Source organism: Dermacentor albipictus, unplaced genomic scaffold (genome assembly GCF_038994185.2).
Source record: "Dermacentor albipictus isolate Rhodes 1998 colony unplaced genomic scaffold, USDA_Dalb.pri_finalv2 scaffold_18, whole genome shotgun sequence".
Taxonomy (NCBI): Eukaryota; Metazoa; Arthropoda; class Arachnida; order Ixodida; family Ixodidae; genus Dermacentor; species Dermacentor albipictus.
The window spans coordinates 4,129,430-4,151,316 of NW_027225572.1; the positions used below are offsets into that span (position 1 = coordinate 4,129,430).

Sequence of the window (21,887 nt, forward strand, 5' to 3'; positions counted from 1 at the left end):
TGGCTTCACTTAATTCGTACTGCTGCTGTGAATATATCGCCAACCCAACCAGTGTGGCCAATCCCCCTCGTGGGTATACGAGCCAAGTTTTGCGGCAACAAGAACAGGACGTTGGCACGAGAGTCTCACTTAGCTGTTTGGAGGGCGCAAGTTCGCCCAACGTAAATTAATTAAACTACCTTTGCGCAATTGTGTGTTACAATGTGTGTACTTATGTGCGTATAGCAATCGGGTTGCTGTCTATGCTGCACATGAAACGTGCACTTGAATGTAGGCTTCTTTCTGTTCGCAAAAAGCACTGGATGAAGAGCCGTTTCTTCGTTCCGTAAGCGATTCTGCGAAGGTGAGAGTCCAACGAGGCTCGGCGACATGCACAGCTCTCACTGCGAACGCGCATCTGACTACGCACGCCATGCTGGCATGGGCAGTTGTCCGCATTGGCTGCTACAAGATGCCAAGCAGAGAGTATTTTACGAAGGATCGCTATAAATGCCCTGCTACGGCGTAAGCGCAAGTGAACGTAATATCTAATACCTACAAAGACGCGTGATGTCAGCATTGGAAGCCACTTCCAGTAGAAATATATGCGCATTACAGAATCGGGAGAAAGCCTGCTGCTAGTGCTACGCACGCTACTGTACCAGTGAAGTAGCAAACATTAGTTCAAAGCACATGGTCCTTCTTGTATCATGTAGTCAGGAGCTTCATGGCACCACTGATGCCTGGAGACCTTATCACGTTGCTGGACAGCGCACCGCAACGTTGGATTTGGGGCGAGCGACGCGCAACCATGTCACAAAAGAAGGACTGCACACGTGACAAGCACACAAGAACATGAAAGGACTTCTCCTGGGATTAACGCTATCATCCTGCAGCTCAGCTCTCTAACATTAAGCTTTATTACCACTAGCAACCATTAAGGTGCTAGTATATTTCTTTCTTTTAAAGAAAGCTTCATTGGTCGCAGGCCCATGTATTTCAACTTTGCGTTAAAACAATGTCGTAAGAAATTCCTGATAGTAAGCATACATCGTAATACTTTTTTAGGTCACTTATCAGATACAGTTATTCCAAGTTTTCACTGTAAAGACAACCCATTGCGAACCACTGCGGCAACCCACTGGCAACCCACTGCGAAATAGCTTTAAAGGAGTGGGCAGGCAACATGCACAGTGGCAGTGGGTTCATTCGTCATAGTTCATGTCCGGCGCAGTCTTCATCAATCACCGAGATATCCGAGGCAATTCTCTTCGCTGCATTGTTCCCGCTAACCTGAACTATCACAACACGAGTGGTTATCGTGATCAGAATATTTTTTTCCAACCCCACGTTGAGTTTCCTGAATGAAGAGTTGTCGAATCAATCTTGACAATCCCTAGGAGCCCACACAGTCATCAGCTGCTCTTGACTTCATGTATATACACAAAGTTCAAGCAGCCAAAACTAACAAATGAAGGCCAACTTTCGTAGAATGCACACAGGGCGTACACGAATATCACAGCCCAGTATAAAGTGCATGTATGCATTTGTAATGTACACAAAAACAACTAGTATACTTTGGACTCATTGGCAGATTTTACAATAGAAGCACGCAGAATACATACATACATATATATATATATATATATATATATATATATATATATATATATATATATATATATATATATATATATATATATATATATATATATATATATATATATATATATATACATGTTTGATGCCCTTTAAGATCCCTTCGACCTCAATCCACTTAAAGATCTCTCCTGGAGCTACGTTCGGGACGCCGCTTACGCCAAGAGGCCGCCATGTCGCAAGACCAGACCGCAGCGTCCACCATTTCGGTTCAACTCGGTTCAAGTGCCAGCCACCCCCACTCCCAGCCCTGCCAACAACCGGTATCGCGATCCTGAAATCTTCTTTGGCTTGCCTGGTGAGGACGTTGAAGACTGGGGCTCGACAACTACGATCGTGTCACCGAATAGAACAACTGGAACGAGACATCGAGGTTAAACAACATGCCATTTCCCGTCTCTCAAGTGACCAAGACATGGTTCCTGAATCATGAGAGAGACTTCCGTGATTGGTCGTCTTTCAGGGAGTAGCTACGGCGGATTTTCGGCACACCCACGGTTCGTTCGGAAGTTGCGAAAAAGAGGCCGTCTGAGCGCGTCCAGCATTATGGCGAGTCGTATACCTCGTACATTGAGGACATCCTCGCGCTTTGCCGCCGTGTCGACAGTGCCATGCCAGAAGCTGATCGCGTGCGACACCTTCTTAAGGGTATTGGATCTACTGCTTTCAACGAACTCGCTGCTCAAAACCCTTCGACGGTGTCGCACGTCGTATCCGTCTGTCAGCGCCTCGACGCCCTGCAATCAACCCGCTTGCAACCGGACGTTTCCGACAACCCCCTAGCAAACAGTATTGAGCTCCGGTCTATCATTCGAGCCATGATTCGTAAGGAATTGCAAGCGCATGGCTCACCTCCTTGCAGCAGCGCTCACGTCCAACCTGCTTCTACCGACCTGCCCGGTATTATTAAGGAAGAATTGGCCTCCCTGCAGAACGCCCAGCATACCAATGCTTCTCCTTGCCCACAACCGCCTTCTTACGCCCGGGTTGCTGCAATGTCAGCCGCGCCGTCTCCAATCACACCACCTGCGCCAGTTCACGATCACCTTGCACCTTTAGTCACCCGAGCTCCGAACTCGCCTTACTACTCTGCCTGGCGTTCGTTGAGGCCTATCTGCTACTACTGCGGCTTTCGAGGACATATCCCCCGGTTTTGCCGACGCCGCCAGCAAGACGAACGTCGTGGTTACGCGGCCTTTGAACGCGATGAGCCACCTCCTCGCGTTTACCGCACTTATGACGATAATCGCCGATCTCCATCCCCGGCCGACTTCTCCAACACCGCACACAACACACGTGCCTCGAGACGCCGCTCCCCATCGCCGCTCCGACGTTCTGTTTCGCCACTTCGACCTGTCTCGCAACTCCATGTCCAGCGACTGAAAAACTAACCAGTGCAGTTTTTGGAGGGAAAACTGCATCACCGCGAAGTGCTCCAAGTCCTCCTGAACGTCCTTCGAACATGTTATTGGTGTCTGTGGAGGGTGTGCCTTTGTTAGCTCTGATTGACACGGGAGCTACTATATCTGTTATGCGTGCGGACCTGTGCTTTCGTCTGCGGAAACTGAAGACGCCCTATACTGGATCATCCCTGATTGGGGCTAATGGAGCAATCATTCGACCATCAGCCCAATGTACAGCAAGCGTCTTCATTGATGGTATCCGTCATCACATTCAGTTCGCGATTTTACTCCCATGCGCTCATGAACTAAATTTAGGTTGCGACTTTCTCTCGTCGGCATCCGCTTTAATCGCTTGCCGTCAAGTGTAGTCTATATGACCCAGACATTTCATTGCAGCGGGAGTGCCGATGAGCCACGACTGCGTTTTCTCACTGCTGCCGATTCTGTACTGCCTCCCGGCCACGAGCAAGTCATAATTCTCTCTTCTACGGACATCACCAATGGCGACGTGTTCATCACTCCTTCCGGTCGCTGTCTTGCTCGTGGGATTGTCTTCGCTTCCTGCCTGCTGCGGTTCAATGAAAGCTCTCCGTTAATCATCGCTTTAAACGCGACCACCGAGACAATCCTCCTACCTCAAGGCTCCGCAGTGACCTGTTATGTGGATACTCAACCAGTCTCCCTGCTTCCTCTTGCCGCCTCGCAAGCTCTTCCTCAACAGGACAAATCTGCTTCATCTGCCCTTGCTTCCGTGATAAGTCCTGACCTTACTGCTGCTCAAAATGAAGCGTTGCTAAAATTCACGAAGCACCAGGCCTCTTTTGATATGGATACTTCGTCACATGGACAGACTTCCGTTGCCTTCCATCATATCGACACCGATGGCCAGACTATTGTACGCCGTCGTCCCTACCGAGTCTCTTTGACCGAACGCAAGATCATCGAGAAGAACTCGCCGATATGCTGAAAAGAAGCGTCATACGTCCCTCCGCCAGTTCTTGGTCATCACCCATCCTTTTAGTGCAGAAGAAGGATGGATCGGTACGATTTTGTGCTGACTACCGTGCGCTAAACACGATCACCCGTAAGGATGTATATCCGATGCCCCGTATCGATGAAGCCCTTGATTCGTTGCAAGGCGCGCAATACTTTTCCAGCCTTGATCTTCGCTCCGGATATTGGCAAATTCTAATGCACGAAGCGGACAAGGAAAAGACCGCCTTTTCTACTCCGGATGGTCTTTACGAGTTTAATGTAATGCCTTTCGGTCTATGAAATGCTCCCGCCACATTTGAAAGAATGATCGACACTGTTCTTCGCGGCCTCAATTGGAAAATTGTCTATGTTACCTCGACGACATCGTCGTGTTTTCCTCGACTTTCACTCGTTTGAACGTTTTGCAACGCTTAGATGAAGTGCTCACATGCCTTTCTAATACCGGACTTGAACTAAACACGAGGAAGTGCCGTTTCCCTAGCACAACGATTAAAGTCCTGGGTCATCTCGTTAGCAAAGACGGCATCCAGCCCAATCCGGATAAAATTTTCGCGGTGCTCAACTTTCCACGCCCACTTCGTGCAAAAAGACTGCGCAGCTTCATTGGACTCACCTCATACTTTCGACGTTTTATCCGGAACTTTGGCAGCATTGCCTCGCCCCTCCACAAGCTCCTTGCTAGTTCCAGTTCCTTCGATTGGAACGATCAGTGTAAAGCCGCGTTCCAAGAACTCAAGCGCGCACTAACATCGCCACCTGTTCTTTGTCATTTTGATGACAAGGCGCCCACATTACTGCATACTGACGCCAGCGGTCAAGGGATTGGTGCCGTACTGCTGCAGCGCGACCACGAATATTGCGAAAAGGTTGTTGCATATGCAAGCCGCACTCTCACTTCCGCGGAAAAGAAGTACTCGATAGCCGAACAACAGCCAAAGAAGAGTGCTTGGCTGTTGTCTGGTCCATTCAGAAATTTCGTCCATATCTCTACGGTCGACATTTCACGGTTGTGACGACCACCATGCCCTATGTTGGTTGTCGACAATCAAAAACTTGTCTGGGCGCCATGGCCGCTGGATACTCCGATTACAAGCATATGATTTCGATGTCATACATAAGTCCGGAAGGAAGCACCAAGAGGCCGATGCTCTTTCACGATGCCCATTACCACCATCATCGGAGCACGTCACATCACCTTGTTAAATTGGCCGCTCGGAGGACGCTTCGTCTATTACACCGATTGCTTCCTTGACTCCATCAAACCACCCTTCAGTACTTTCCACTCACCAGCGCGCGGATTCCTATTGCCATGGTATCATCAATCGCCTTAGCGGTGTTTCATCTCCATCCAATGCCAGGCTACGGAAACAGCTCAAACTGATCAAGTTTGAAGACGACGTGCTCTACCGGTACATTTTCACCCGGAAGGCCATCGATGGGTTCCCATTCAACCACGCTCTCTTCGCGCTGCAGTTCTGCAGGCCTCACACGATGACCCTACGTCAGGCCCCTTGGGTCACCACAAAACACACGAGCGCATACGCAGCCGATTCTATCGGCCAGGCATTTCCATGAGCATAGCTAGATGTGTTGCCTCGTGCACGCTTTGCCAACAGCGTAAGCGACCTACTACTGCTCCGGTCAGGACGCTATAACCACTTCCTTGTCCAGCAGAACCCTTCTCTGTCGTTGGCATTGACCTTTTCGGGCCACTGCCACCTACTGCAGACGGCAACAGATGGATCGTCACTGCTGTTGACCATTTGACCCGGTACACTGAAACAGCCTCAATACGCTCAGGAGCTGTCTCAGAAGTTGCGGCCTTCTTCTTGCAGGCTGTCTGCTCACGTCACGGGGCGCCTCACGTTCTTTTGAGCGACCGAGGCAAGGTATTTCTTTGAAACACTCTTAATCAAGTTCTGCAAGCGTCCAACACCATGCACAAGACAACATCTAGCTACCGCCCTCAAACCAACGGCCTAACAGAGTGATTTCATCGCACGCTGTGTGATATGCTATCCATGTATATTCAACCTGATCATCGTAACTGGAATGTGATTCTCCCATCTGTAACATTTGCATACAACACATCTGTTCAACGGACCACCGGATACTCTCCGTTTTTCTTAGTATACGGCCGCCACCCAACCTTATCACTCGACGTTTCTTTCTTCTCTGGCCCCTTCAACGCTTCACCGTTCATTTGCGACCAGTTTGTGTCTCGTGTTACCCAATGTTGTTGTCGCGCCCGTATGAACACTGCATCCAGCCAAGACAATCGCAAACATCGGTACGATGCCTCTCACCGCGTCGTTTCCTACCACCCTGGTGACGATGTGCTCCTATGAACACCTGCACGAACACCCGGTCTATGTGAGAAGCTTGAGTCTCGATATATTAGCCCCTACAAATTCATAGAGCAGACCTCCGCGGTGAGCTATGGCGTTACACCTGTTGAGGCCCCAACCGACCGACGCTGCCGCGGAACAGAGATCGTGCACGTTTCCCGCCTGAAGCCCTTTCATCTCAGTTCCACTGTCTAATGGCATCATCAATCATCGGCTCGTGTTCGTTTTTTGCATCGGCGCCATTTTTCCTTCTTGGAATAAAGCGTCGTCTCGACCGTGGTATTTCAATATATATATATATATATATATATATATATATATATATATATATATATATATATACTTACTAATTACTAATAATGAAACAAACTAGGCCAGTGCACAGGAGGACCAGTAATGAAAGCGTGACTGTATGTGTCACACACACGCTCACGTGGTCACCAGCCGGAGCAAGGTCCATTAGCGTCCTTTCTTCTTGCTCCAAGCAGCGCAACTTGCGTTATGCCTTACCAGCTAGCTCCCGTCGAAGCTCCTTAATGAAAAGAGAATAATGTTGTGGAGAACAAAATCCGGTAACACGGCTGCCCGATGCCCAGGAACAATTTTAAATAGTTAATAAAACATCCAAAATGTGTGCATATTGCATTGCCAGTGCCACTAAAAGCACATGTAGGAGCAAAAACACTGAAGACCATTAAGTACGAAGTTGGCCAACATTACGCAGAGGCGACCGATGCTCCATAATGTGGTCAGCTGTGGGGGCGTTGCTATAATTGCAGAATGCTGTTGCCTTTCAGAACGTGGGACAAAAACGGTCATTTAGTTGGGTACGCCGCCGCCCTCGTTGTTGCGACCCAGTTTGTGTCTGGCCACTGGCACCGTTTGTTGTCGTGATTGTCTGGCGTCTTGTTTTTGCCTGCTTGCAAGAAATGCAACAGATAAAATTTTGACTCCATGACTTTGACGCCCGAGCTTCTGGTAATTATTTCAAAACATAACGGCGCCGATGAGCGAGAATCATGTGCATGGGAGAGGATAAATGGTGACCATATCCATGCGAAGGGAACGCACGTGTGTAATATTGGCAAGAGGCATGTCGCTAACAGCATCATGTACTGGAGCAAATGCTTTTTTTTTTCTTTTTTTTCGCTTTCTCTCTACAGCGCACCACGACCTACTTCAAGACGCGGCTATCGGCCCACGGCAAAACCTCGGAAAACGCTGCCGTATGTTTCGAGCCGTGCAATGCAAGATATCTGTCAGGAGCATGTATTAGACAAGAGAATGGCCCAACGAAAAAGAATAATTCAGCCTTTTTAAACGGCGCACAAGCTTATATTAAAGCTTTTAATGTGCCTCAAATGTTGAAAACAACTGCTTGAGTCGCCGACTCATTAGCTGAGCTGTAAGAAACGTCGTAGTGTAGATGCTTGTAACGACCTAGAAAATATCGGTTTGTTCACGTTCCGCCTCCGTAAGATTCCGCTCAGATACCATGGAGGGTAAGCGATAATGAGGAATAATTCACGTTACCAAGTATAATTCGCGGGGACTGTCAAGTCGATCATATGAACTACTCAGAGTTGGTGCGTCCTTCTCGAGTCATATCATGCTCCTGATGCAAATTGCTACCAAATTTCTGTGTTCCTAAACACCATGCATGCGACTGTTCGTCACTGCGAGGAATGTCCTGGTAGGAGTTACGAAGTGAACAAATTCAGACACGCGTTAAATGGCTGGCCGGTAGAGAGACACCAGAGCGAAGTGCCAAGCTGAAATAGTCCAAATTTCCACTTTTACTGATAATGTGGCGTTTGCGAGTGCGAGGATGTCTCAAACTCAATATAGCACTTGTGCAGCCCCCACATGACTGTGGTGCCACCACATCGTGCGCCTTTTACCGCTAGTCAGTCTCGAAACACCTGCGGTGCGCGTGGACGTGACTGAAATTGATGTTTTGCCTAGTATATCCAAGTTTCCTGCGAAAAATAACTCTTTGGTGTCTTTTCACCCCAGCCTCAAACCTTTCTATTCGAAAGCGACTTAAAGTATGGCGCCTTAAAGAGAGAGCAGGCGTGGTAAAGTAGAATACTGACCATCGCCGGTGATTTAAATTATCAAAGATGTATGGTGGCGCTTTAAGGTTTTGCCCATCTTGAAGGCTATCCTAACCAAACCACCTATTCGTTCCTTGCATTGAGTGTCTCTTTAATTCGAAGCTTCCAGCTCTGACAATCGTTCAATTTCAGCCCAAAACGCACTTAGTAACCGCGCTAGGACGTTCCACATACAGTGTCGAACGGATTCCACGCTTGCTTGCAATAAATCAGGTAGCTCAATCCACAATTGATCACTCCAGTTTGTGATGTGCTTCTCACGATATGTGCGGTTCCCCTGTGAACACCTTCAATGTACCAGTCATGGCGGCCTGTACAACAGATTTCAGGTGGATTAGGTGTTTTTCTGGGAGGAACACAGCGTTCTTGATTTCTCTCTCTCTTTTTCCCAACCCATCTAGACCCAGAGGCCCTTCACCCTCTCCTCCTTTTGCAACCAGACCTCCGTAAGTGTGTGATGCCTTATTAGCACTGGTTCTTTGACATTAACTGGCCGTGTAGAAGGGGCACCAACATTCTCAGTCTAATGGCACGGAAGCGAATGTCAATTTTTGTTCAGCACAGTGTGCCTAAGGAAGTTTGTAGACAAAATCCGTTTACATGAGCTATAACCGGGCAGCTTAAACACATTTTTCTTTGCTTGCTTCTGCTTGCTAAGACATTTTACGTCAACGATGCCCAACTTCTTGAATCCGGATGAAAAGCTCAAGTTACGATAACCTGACAAAGTCCAACTGATGCGTTATATCAAATTTGTTTTTGATGTGAAAGCATTATATTGCCTATTACGCGGAAATTCATCGTATCAGGCGTGACCAAAAGATGGCACCAAAACGGGCGAATGGCGCAAAGACTAATAACACGTAAAAGAAGTCTCGCATTGATGTCACATCCCTGAGGGTGTTTCCTATAGAGGAAATAAATTAATGACTTTTAAAAGAAAGTTTCGTTCATTTCGGCCTGGGTGGGAATGGAGCGGGGCGCCTACGGGGTGCGAGATAAGCACGACACCATCACGGTTCTCGCTGTCGAAAGGTGTCGCCTAGTACGTTCATCGTTGGCCACGTGACGGCGCAGCCGGTGAAGTAGCGCCACGTCATGAGTGGAGCGCGTTCGTGATGTTCCGACGTCTACACACCGTATAATGCTTTCGCATTCTCACACGTAGGCAGTCTTAAGGGCCTCTGCCCATTTTTTTTTTATTAGAGCGATTGGGAACTCGGCCACAGGGATTGCTCTCGAATTATAACTCACAGGTGCTGACTTCTAAGGCAGAAGCACAACACACTCTAGACATTCACCGAAATCGAAATCGAAATCGTGTCACCGTAGCATGCACAAAGACAGGTTACTGACAACTCATTCCAATATACGGTAGAATTCCCGTCACGAGTTCTTTCTCGGTGCTGACCATTTTCTGCACAAACCCTTTTCTAGCGTTAAAAAAGGCAGGAAAATTCATACCTTAAACACTCCGGCACTATTTGCGAGGCTCGACTAGACATGGAAATATTTTACGGAGTAGTTGAATTACATTCCTCCGTGTGCCTTCGATTGCTGTTGAGGAAAGTCAGACATTTAATTAGTTCAAGGCTTCCCGAGTTCCACGACCACTCATGCTCTGTGACCTCACTGCGCACCACTGCGACCTGGCGGCCCACCCCTGTGTGTTCCATCCTCCTCGCTGCCCTATAGTTCTCCAACACTCACTCTTGCAGTGCACTTTAACGTTAACGCATTACTAATGAACACCTTGTTCAATGCACGAAAAGCGTAATCGAGGCAGTAAAGCCAACTTCGCAATGTACGGAGAAGAGCGTGGCGGGGCAGGTGGGGGGGGGGGGGGGAGGGGGGCGGTGCGTTCTTATTCCTTACCTTTGTGAGTGATCTTGCAAGGTGGTCGTAAGCGACTAGACCTTTAACATGCGCAATAAAGCATTGGCGGTGGAAATGGCAAAGAGTCTCCGCGCCACTGCTTCCCATCCCGTGAGCGATACGTAAATTCGGCTAAATCCATACTACTCAGGCAGTTTTTGACTTAACGCCAGTTAAACTCCTTGGCGCGCAAACATTGCTCGTTTAACATCAAATTCTTTACCTGGTTGTGGTATTCACTGCGACGGTGAACCTTTCGTAACCTCTTGGGGGAGCCATTTACCAATGCGATGGCGTGCTTTGGCGAATGCAAGGCAATACGCGAACTACCACTTTGCCCTGTCCGGTCGAAGACTTAGCTACACTCAGAGCCATGCTCTTTTAGCACAACGGTGTTGTATTAACGAGTCCTTGAAAGTACGGTTGACTGGTTGCCATTTCCCAGCCAACGCAACTGGTACACTCGCTTGCCACGACCAAGAACGCGTAATCATATCCGTGAAGCATATCTCTTTCCGCTTCTCCTCGTTATCATTAGGTCCATGAATTGATTTGTGCACGACGCCACTGCGGTAGATGTTCCTACTATTACCAGAAGCACAAAGCTGATTTATTTCTATTAAAGCACTTCTGCACCTCTGATTAGCTTTAGTAGCAAAAAAGAAATAGCAGCGATGGCCCGAAGCAGCACAACAACAAAAATTTACAACGCCGGTAGTGAACAGTGGTATAAAAGAGTGCTGGTGAAGCTTCACCAACTCGCAGTGCCATATTATTCAATCTGTCCGCTTTCGTCGCACTGTAGCTATCATGATGCGGTATAGTCAAAAGGTTAGAACTGTTATAGCGGCGCAACGATCAAGGTGCAATGTTGCAGCGACACCCCATTAAGTCGAGAACAATTTTTAAGGTGCAGAGCTGAAGGAGAGCCTTCTTTCTTAGCTTGCGAAATACAAAAGCATCCTAACGTGTACTACACAGTTCAATGGTAATGTGCGAAGAGCAACTCTGTCTTTGAGGCTCTTAAACACTATGAAAAGCATTAAAAATTATACGAAATTTCCTACAGTATCTGCAGTGCAGCGTCTCTGTTCTTCAGCAAAAAAATCGTTGAATGTGGAAAAAAAAATATATATACATATATATATATATATATATATATATATATATATATATATATACAAATATATATATATATATATATATATATATATATATATATATATATATATACATATATATATATATATATATATATATATATATATATATATATATATATATATATATCCGAGACGAGTGCATAAAAAAGCTGGCTCGGCTATGTTTTTCCTGGAGTTTCGTGGCCTGAGGTATCGAAAGCAGTAGTTTCATTCACTTCATTTGTTAAAGGAGCAGGCTACCGAAAATTAACGCTAATTGAAGTTTGTGGCCTGCTGGGACCAGAGCGAACAAAGTAAATTTAACAGCCGATGCGTGTTTCCGTTCTTTCAAACAAAAGCTCCGGAGGCAGCGCTTTTCCGTCTGTAATCCTTCCCTAATAACGCTACACGTGATGTTGTTTTCACGATGCACGTGGATGCTGTATGTCTTTAAAAGCAAGTATACTGTAATTTCATGTCTCCCTGCGAAATCAATGCCGCACAACAGCTTAGCAAGCGCAACATTAGTTTGTGCAATATTTTTTCCAGGACACGAAGGCCTTTCCCCACATACCCTGCAGGCCCGCCAGCTCAAGAGCCGTAAGTATAAATTCAAGTGACTGTATAGAGGCCACCTTATTCCACTTGCCCAATATCGTACACGAGCGTTCTAAATGACATTATCTGAAAAAATACGAGTGATGTCAACTTCAAGGGTTCGTCTTCAAGAACCATGGATTTGCGGACGATGGTTTCTCATTAAATATGTTACAGAAAAAATGTTTCACAATGATGTAAAGTTGCGGGAGATATAGAGAGCTCAATGTTTTCTTTCTTTCCCCTCGACACGTTTCCTTTAGGCTGGATACCTCCTTTATTGCTTTTTCTTCACTCCGCGGTATTCCAGACTGGCATCTCACAAAGGAGCGGTAACAGTACGAGCATCAACAATTGCCGCTCCATGATTCGATGTTTGCATGACTTGTCACGCGGTCTGTGACGTCACAAGCCGCGCCAAAAGAGCCCAAGCGCCGCAGGAGAGTCCGAGATTGTGTGCTCTCTCTTTTCTCTCCCATGACAGCGAACGCTTCCTTACAGTGTTCAAAAAGTGCTCCACTGTCCTTTTAACAGACAATTTCCGTTAAATACACTCGCCTCCTAGTAAAATGGGTACGTCTTTTTACAGAATCAATTTTAAAACTTCAAGTCACACAAATCATAATTTTATATCGCGCTTGTTCAAGTTGTGACCAAACGGGCCAATACACGTGAATCACACCAATACACCTTTCGAGAACGTGAAGTAGGTGAATAAAAACAGGTACAGAGCTTCTTCTAAGGTGGTTCTTGTCAGTGCGGTAGTTGACTGCACGTTGTCTACGTAAGAGACAGGAATATTTCGATGCTGACGCAATGCGCATTACTTGGCGTTTAGTAACGAAAGGGGGACAGACGTGCCCTGAGACATTCCCAGTCAAGAGAAAGTCATGCTTGCACTAAACTCTTCAAGAGAGAACGAAAATACAGTGGGCTGGCTAATATTTTCCCATTTCTTTGGCCTACCAGTATGATAGCAAAAGAATATTGACCTACACTGAACGATTCCTTATGACAACTCGAATACAATGCCTGCCTCAAATAGGAATGCATCTTTCTGCTCACAGCAGCACGTGCGAGAAACAGACCAGCGACCTTGTTTGCACGAGAAACAGCCCCGAATGTGATAAAGCTACTAGGCATGCACGAGCGTAAAAGAACTTTCTCCTACCAAGCTGCATCGTTGTGCATCGGGTGCGCTATATTATGGACGTCGTATATTCGAGCATCCCGAATAAGAGGCGGATGCTTTGCCATTAGGTCTTCGCTGCTGTTGTTAGTTCACCTTGCCTGCGTAATCTTTCCTCGTGTAAGTTTGTGGGAGTCACTTAGTACTACGAGGGGGCGCTTTGCCCCGAACTGTGCAGTGCAATACGAAGAAACTGTCCGCTTTGCGTGCGCGGAGTAATATGCATAACATTTCTTAAGAACCTTTCATGGCTTCCAGCAATAACAAGCCAACCTTGTGTCAATGCCGCTTAAAACGTTCCATGCATAAATAATATTTGTAACATGCCGCGTTGTCAAGTAACCGTGACGAACATGACAGCCCATTTTCATCTTTTCGCGTTCCTCATCAGGCGTCTCGTCGCTGCGAACGGGACGAAATTATTGAGAACCGAAGGCATATCGAAGCAGCGCGATGAGACAGAATGTGTATGTGTGCTTTTCGTCTCGCTTCGATATATTTTTGAGATTAACCAAGTCGCTGGGATAAACCTCACGCTGCGGCAGAACGCAAGAAGAGCGACCTGCGCTGGTATCGGCTTCGATCTCCGGAGTAGGACAAATATTTCTGAGAAACTTGCATTGCTTTCCTTCTGACTACTTTCGGGTAGACGACAACGTAGCCCTTCCACGAAACTTCCTCCACATTTCCGCAACAGCGCCTCTGCCAAATTTCAGAACGAAGCGCCAGCTCGCGTGGCCAAGGCGGCACCGAGGCCACAACAGGCTTATGTAAGGTCGAGTGTAGAGTTTAACTTCTCGTATGCAAGTGTCATCTGCGCTGAATAAATTCTTATTCTAATTAAATTAATTATGTCATTTCTGATAATCACTTAGAAAACAGAATAAATTACCCGCCGTCTACCTAAAAAAGTAACACTCAAATTCTAAGAGCCCCTCACCAGGCTTCATAGCAAATTTCGGCTATACGCTGGAAGTTGTTACGTGTCCTCCAGGCAGCGTTCTGCCGCAAAAAAAAATGTTTTTCAAATCGGCTCATTAATAGCCGAGATAGGAATATTTCAGTGCCGCGAACCCATGATTTCGGCAGGCGGGCTCAACTGCCCAGCAAGACGCTCCCTCCACTCGCCCCGTCTAGCCTACGCAAGCGAACTTCCTTCCCTGTGTTCTCCCATACCGGACCTCGAGGATTGCGTGACGCATACGTCACAGGCCCCACCTTCAATCTTTTTGTCGCTCCTCGTTTTTTTTTTTTTTTCGACGCGACGCGCTTCCGCCGACGGCGTCGCGCACGAGCTGTTGTCGCGTTCGCGCAGCGCACGATTTCGCGCGCTATGCACCATGAAACAAGACTAGCGGTATAATTCAGTGCTACACGAATACTCAGGCAGAACAAGCGGATCGCAGAGCGTGATCACGCGCTGGAACACGGTAGAAAATGGCATAGTTTCGGTACCTGCGCACGTGACCGCACGACCGTGGGAACAAGCAGACGAAGCGGAAGTACATCTCTCTTGCTTCGGTGCGAAGTAAAACAAAAAGCACGCAGACATTCCCTTTGTGTGTTTTATTATTTCTCTAAACTTCAATTTGTCAATTCAAACAACAGATCGCACAGATAACAGGTGTTGTCTTGAATCATTCTCGAAGTCACGTGTCACCTCGAGCGATGTCACACTGTGGACACAATTACGTAGGCGCAGGGGCACGGTTACGTCACCGTCCGGCTTGGAGCGCGGCGGCCGCTAGTGAAGAGGGAAACAGCGTTCGGATGGAGATTTCAGATCTTTCCGCGGCGCGTAGCGATGTAATACTTTGCAGACACGATCGGTATTGCGCAATGTATGGTCTGCACTAGTCAGCGCAAAATGGCAAGGCCTGGTGAGCGGCCCTTTAGGCATAATGTCAGGCAGATTTTAGTGTCGGAATGTGAATCCCGTGGGCGGCAGCTACAAAACACACGGTGCATGGGCACACATCTAAACTGACGTAATTAAAGTGAACAGATTTGATACACAATCGCCTTTATAGACGATGTACAAAGCAGTGCCAAAACATGATATCTAAGCAGCAGCGCTCGCCCCTTTTTTGACCTGGCACTTCTTGGCGGTATTTGGACTTATAAATTTCACAATTATGTTTCAACTAGCTCGCTTTTCAACTTCAATTATCAGAGGCTTTCAAATCTGCTGGCATTTCAGAGCATTGCTGTTCCGCGCTTTCCATGGCGGGTCAGACGACAGGGATGACGCAAAAGTGGTGACGCTTTATATCTAACCTTTTGCTTCCAACACGCTGGCTATGTTTTACACTATGGAGCCTGGCTGTCCCAGGTCACGGTAGCCTCGACCCGCGCCATTAACTGGAAACTTGTTTTCCCACTGCATCGCAGCCAAGCGCCTGCGTTCCCGAGACCCCCTCCTTCCACGCCGGGGCCACCTCCTGCGGCAAGACCACCCCCAGCCTATCAGCCACCATTCCCTCCGAGGCCTCCAGAAGGGCAGCGGCCTCTGCCCCCACCGCCGGTGCCGAGGCCACCGGTGTCCGGCTTGCCTCCGGCATATCCACCGCCTCCTTCCCTGAGGCCCGTTCCTCCGCCCACACGGCCACCACCCACGCTATCCAGGCCCCCTCCGCCACCTGCTAGGCCTCCCCCTCCGCCTCCGCCGCGGCCCATTCCTCCTCCTCCCTCCCGAAGGCCGTCGCCGTAAGAGCTCTTGTCCTCTGTTGCGCAGCGCGTGAGGATTCATTTTATGCGCCGTTGACCTGCACTGCTTCGAAGTGTCCAACTATACGGAAAAGGGTCCTCATCGCCTTCGGGAGAGGGCGCAATAGGTTTTCGCCGACAACGTTCACGACACCTGCTGCAGGCGTACAGGTCCATAATTTTCGAGCCGAGTTAACGCCAGTAATGTGTATCACAGTGTCTGCGCCAGAGTGCAGTTATGTCGTCTAGAACGCCACGCCAACAATGAGGACTCTTGGAAACAATCTTGTAAGCATCACCGTTCAAAATGGACAACTTATTGCAGCTCGGGCAATTTTCCATTTTTCTTAAATACAAATCCCCAACTGTAAGTCACCTGGGGTTTGAAAAATCAGCACAAGTTGCGTTATTGAAGCCGCTCGTAGCTACCTGCGTGACACGCTGGTCCTGCAACGGTGCCGGCGCCAACAAACTGACAGCTCCGAGTGCCATCGTATTTCTTGTCAGATGAATCAATTGTGGCGATCGTGCAAGGTTGGAATAAGAGACATAGGATAGGTATAACTGAAGTATTCGTACTATCTCGGCCTCACACAAGTGCTGCGTGAAATTCAGCGGCAAAGGATGGAATTGTTCAAGTTGTCACAATACAACGTATTAAATGAAGAGTTCAAAGTTAAAGGTGCCTCTGTTACGAGGCAAATACTTGTGCTTTAAGCCCTTACTGCAGGGAGCATAAGCGCGACTGAACGAGGACGTAGCAAGAAACAGATGCACAGAGACAGCGTTCCGCTCTGTGTATCTGTTTCTTGCTACGTCCTCGTTTAGTCGCGCTTATACACTGTATCAAGGATTCTAACCAACTAGCCCGACAACGTGTTTTAACTGCAGGTAACGCTATATAGCGGGGTAGACAAGGGAAAGCCGATTTTCATCACATTCTGTACTTATGCTCTGAGCTCCAACCACCTGCCGATTGGCAACTCACTGATCTCGAGCGATGGGAGGCTGCAGTGTTCAGCTCTGATCCTGCTTTGCAAAAACAGCTAAGAGATTGGGCTTTAGCAATCGCTGAGAAGCACCAGGTTATAGCCACTACGCGCAGCCAAGAGCCAACCCATTCCTACGATGTAACCGCGTAACGCTAAAACGAGTTAATAATGTTTTCACCACCAGCACCTTACATAGGTAAGAGCAATATCATCTGCGCTCAAAATTAGGTCTTAGAAATCGTGTGCATACGATGGTCAAATCAAACGCTATGTGAATAAGCGCCTGAAGGAGCATGAAGTGAGAAGACATGGGTGCACTGCCACAATAGGGGGGGGGGGGGGGGGCTAAGCATTTTTTTGTAGCGGTGCTGTTTGCACGAGGAGCTTCTCCAATGTAGAGGCAGCAAAAAGCGCATGGTGCAAACGCAGTCCGTGAAAATGCGGTTTCTATCTCGCTGACAGAAAGATTTCTTTATTTGGGAGTGGCAACAGGGTGCTTTACTTTTTTTCTTTTTTTTCATAATAGACGCATGTTCATTATTTTATCAGTTGTATCCTTGTGCTCATCATCGGTTTCTTCTTTTCCCGTTAGTCTTTCACTGTCTGTAGATTCGTAGCCCAAATCACAGTGCTTGTCACTTGAGCACGGCTTTGGGCCACGGCATTTGACGCGCTGCTGTCTCCCTCTCACCCAGGCCTCCATCCCGAGTCCAACGACCCCCTATAGCGTACCTACCTCCGGACGAAAGCCCCGACTACCCACCCTTTGAGGGACCACCCTCTCGACCACCTCCTCCAAGGCGCCCGTAGGTTCCACATCTTCTCTTATAAATGTGGACATCACAAAGCGAGCTAAATGTCCACGAGCCACAACTCTCTTCGAGAAAAAAAAAAGACAGACTGGAAGTGGTTGTGACAGGGAAGAAGCTGAAGCAAGGTCGAGGGTCTCACTGCTTATAACTCTCTTACGCGAAGAAATTGAATGCCATATCAAGAGGTGAACGAAATCACCACGCATTTATGAAACGCTGCAGGCGCCTGTTGTTGCATCAACGCAACCTAAAAGCGACACTTTCTTGCACATTGTCCGCGAGGGAAGTTGTTAGAGCGCGGCATACTTCTATGTATATACCTTTATAGGTGGGCCTTGCCTCTACGGCGTCACAATAACGTGTGTAAGCAGTAAGAATGAAGAAGCGTAAGACGAAAGTAACAACAGGCCACCAGTGACCACGTGGTCTCGCGATTTCAAGAATCTTACAGTGCTTGAAAGAAGGGCATTTGGTAAAGGCTCAACTAGACGAAGCGAACAATCGGCGTCCCGAATTTTGCCGGACGCCCGGGGTCAGGAAAGTGGACGCTGGCCGCCGATCTAGCATGGCCAGATATTTTCGGCGGGCGAACGCCGCTTATAGAAGCACCACCCAAAGCGTGGTGACGTACGTGAGGAAATGCTCGTGCAGAAGTTTGGAATGCTGCTCGTCTGTACCTAAGGGCGGACAAGTTTGCACAATGACACCGTGGTGTTTGTGCCGCCGCACGTCGTATGCTGCCGAGTCGATGAAAAACCTCGTCTCGGATCACTGCAACTAACTTTGAATGAAATAAAGATAAAAAAGTGTAAAAGACCGACGCGGCCATGTTACCGTATATGCAGCTTGAACACTAGTTATCCCACAGGCAATCACAAATCATGCAGTTGCGTCTCGAAGAGGCGGTCGTTCGATGTATGATGTCACGTTTCTCGTTGAATTGTGCTCTCAAATGTTTGCAAAGGAAAGCGCTTTTAGCAGCAACCACATGTTCCGGTTATGGATGCGACTTCTGCGCATAATTCGCTTAAATGAGAAGGAAAACACATCATAAACCAAAATCGAGCACAGTGCTACCAAGATTATTGAACGTGTCTGACAGCGTGGCAAACTCTCTGCTAAGATGCTGCCATAATGTCCTCATTTCTTACTGCAGGGTCTCCTCCTCGTGTGGGCAATAATTGGGTTGGAATCTCGCGGTATTATCTTTTATTCTTTTGAGCAGTGACACCTTCATATAACTTATTCATTCGAAATAGTTTATGGAATCGGCAGCACCACGCGGGCTACACGGGTGGCAGCACTTTTCGGCTGCCGGCTGACGATTGCAATGAAAAGTACAAGGACAGACGCATTGGCCAGTTGAAAGTTTCACATGACGAAGCAATAAGTGATGCCAACAAACTGCCACTTGGTCGGCAGACACGCAATGCCGAGGGCAGCGACGCGGCGAGCGCTCGCTTCCTTTCCGCATGCGGCGCGAACCAGCGCGCCTCGTAAAAGTTTGCTGCATGCACCCCAAAGCTCCCTAGCGAAACGGAGGCGCCTGTCCGCCCTCGCGGCTTGGGGCACCGCCCGCTCGCTGGGATAGCCGAGCGGGCCGTGGTCTGCTAAAACTATCTGATGAGAGCTGGACTTAGCAGCCCGCTCGAACTAGTGTACTACGGTGTGCGCAGATCTCCTTGGGAGGAATGCCAGCGCCCACAGAGCCAGTTGAGCGTGACGCTGCGCCCGCTTTTGTAGCCGAACGCACAGAGACCTTCCATCATCACGGCCGGACTACACTCACTCACGGAGGAGAGAGTCCGGCCGTGCCATAATTGACCCCGCGCATGCGCCGTCCATTCGAGCCGAGCGAGACCGCGGTGGCGGGGCGAACGCGTGTCGCAGTATCATTGCTGTCGGAAAAACAGCACGCACAACTTTTCGCGCCTGTTGCTGAACCATGTCCAAGATAACATTCTCTCGTTCTCATTATCACAGTCCTTACATGCTATCGGAGGCGTTTCGTTCTGTTTACGAATGATTGTGCTCCTGCTTTTCTGCTGTCACTTTCAAGCACAGCGCTGATTGTTCGATACCCTGTTGTTTTTCACTGTAGAGTCCACATTTCCGTCAACACACATTAGCGTGAAGCTTAATAATGTTTTTGATGTCTGTGCTCATATGTCTTTTGCCAGCCCCTGCCGTGCAAATAAATGTAGAACGCACCACTCCCTTCCCAGGCCGACCTATCCCCCAGCTGCACCTCAGGCACCGCCATCGTACCCGCTGCCACGTCCGCCAACACCAGAGCCGTAAGTGCATTCGCATAGAGGATCGCGTGGATCAAAATGACAGAGAACCATGCTCAGGGGCCCACTGCTCGCCGAAGTCGGCGAAATGATAGCTGAGCGGCCATCGCCAGTCAAGCTCCAATTCTGAAAATATCGGCAGAGTTTCACGAGGACAGCATCCAAATGAAAAACGATGCAGGCTACCTTGCTGTCCAAACAATACGGCGACTGAGCAGCATGCCTAGTAAATCAGCAAACAAGTTCGTCTGCACACACGAAAGCGTGTTTGGCCTGTATTTCGCACTTAAATCACACTGAGTCTTTGTTTTTCTTTATTTTGCGGCGGGGGGCGGAGGCGGGTCACACGCGCAACGCTTTAACATGTAGCGTTTTTTTTTCTTTTTTTTTCGATGTGACGTCGTAAAAAGCCGCAGTGATGAGTTCCAATAGCTGGCACGTTACCTGTCTTTAACGCTGGGTGAAAGTGGGACACACAGCCTTCGGCCAACCTTCCAGGCAGGTTGCTCAGGCGCTGTTGGGACAACTAAGTACTTTGCATAGTTGTGCGCATTGGTGCAGTCTTAACAAAGCTGTTTTTTTTAATCGGCTTCGTCAGAGTTGGAACAGGGCTTAAGATGGCTCCTGTCCGCTTTGCTGTCAATTTAGCCGTTTACGGACAGTATTCAAACGAAGTCTCAACAAGTAGCGTTCCGCTCATACGTAGCCGTTCTTATTTCTTCGTCGGAACGGCTCATATACCGAATGCTGTTCGCGCTATCTTCTGAAGGCGAAAGTGGTGTCGCGTATTGGCTACAAATAATACGAATACTTTGGTACTGCGATGTCAGATTACATTCTGAGCTTTTGAAATAGAGCTAATCAAATTTCTCTGTTAGTTTATCTTATTTCGATAACTTTTCAATTTTGATTTGCTTGCTACACGACCGCCGCTGACGACACTCTTCCAGAATTGCCACTTGTGTCCTAGCGAAATATAACGCATTTCTTTCCTTTATATTTATCACGATAAAATGCCTACCTCTAAAGGTGTAACAGTCCCTCTAATGGTGGAAAATTACATAATTTACGTAGTTCCTATTGGAATACAGATCAAATTAACTGCGAGGAAGCTGAAATCTGGGCAAATTGATTTTCCCTGTAATGTGCTATGACTCTTCATATTCAGATTGAAATTCACGAGAAATCGTCTTGTGCATACCACGTGAGAACTGAGGCTGTATGCATAACCAGTGCATTTGCAATAACGAAATTGCGCACTACCTAAGCTCTGGCTTAGATGTAAGCTCAAGTCCAACAAAGGGTCTCAAATAGCTTCAAAGTAGCAATAATAGAAAGAAGTACCGAACAGTTGTTACAGATTAACAAAACGCAACGAGAATTTTTTTAAATATCACTGCGCGCACCACAGTTTAATCGACGGTTATTATTGGAGGGGAGAATCAACCACGGTGAACAAATTCTTTGCATTATTCCCTACCAATTTTCCAGAATACGCTTACATTCTTTCTCAGGACACAAGTACAGCGCTTGTAATTTCTCTGCGAGCCTATTTTCCCTACACACATGTATTGCATTACCGTACAAAAGTTGGGTGGTTCTGCAAATGACAAAAACCTAACGACATTTACAAGGCCTAAGACCGCTTCATTTATACTTCTCATAGGGCGTCATTGAATGGCTACGTCGTTTGGTGCACCTACTGGTGTTCCAGTAATGTTAGCCTTTCATACCATGACACCCAAAATGTATTGAAATGAAAGAAGATTGAAATAAAA

The 21,887-nt window shown here is 47.7% G+C and overlaps 1 protein-coding gene across 31 annotated transcripts in view; it reads left to right on the forward strand.

Annotated features, from left to right (window-relative positions):
- The window catches only part of LOC135908732 (nascent polypeptide-associated complex subunit alpha, muscle-specific form-like), a 236,484-nt gene that overhangs the window by 197,270 nt on the left and 17,327 nt on the right, over positions 1-21,887 (forward strand). For 20 of the 31 annotated variants that reach the window (XM_070529168.1, XM_065440583.1, XM_070529173.1 and 17 more), the window contains 6 exons: positions 7,549-7,611; positions 8,904-8,948; positions 12,069-12,119; positions 15,697-16,011; positions 17,699-17,809; positions 20,041-20,112. In XM_070529168.1, the coding sequence (XP_070385269.1) occupies positions 7,549-7,611; positions 8,904-8,948; positions 12,069-12,119; positions 15,697-16,011; positions 17,699-17,809; positions 20,041-20,112 (657 nt within the window). The remainder of the gene's footprint in view (positions 1-7,548; positions 7,612-8,903; positions 8,949-12,068; positions 12,120-15,696; positions 16,012-17,698; positions 17,810-20,040; positions 20,113-21,887) is intronic. The other 11 variants (XM_070529186.1, XM_070529189.1, XM_070529180.1 and 8 more) reach the window with 10 other exon arrangements.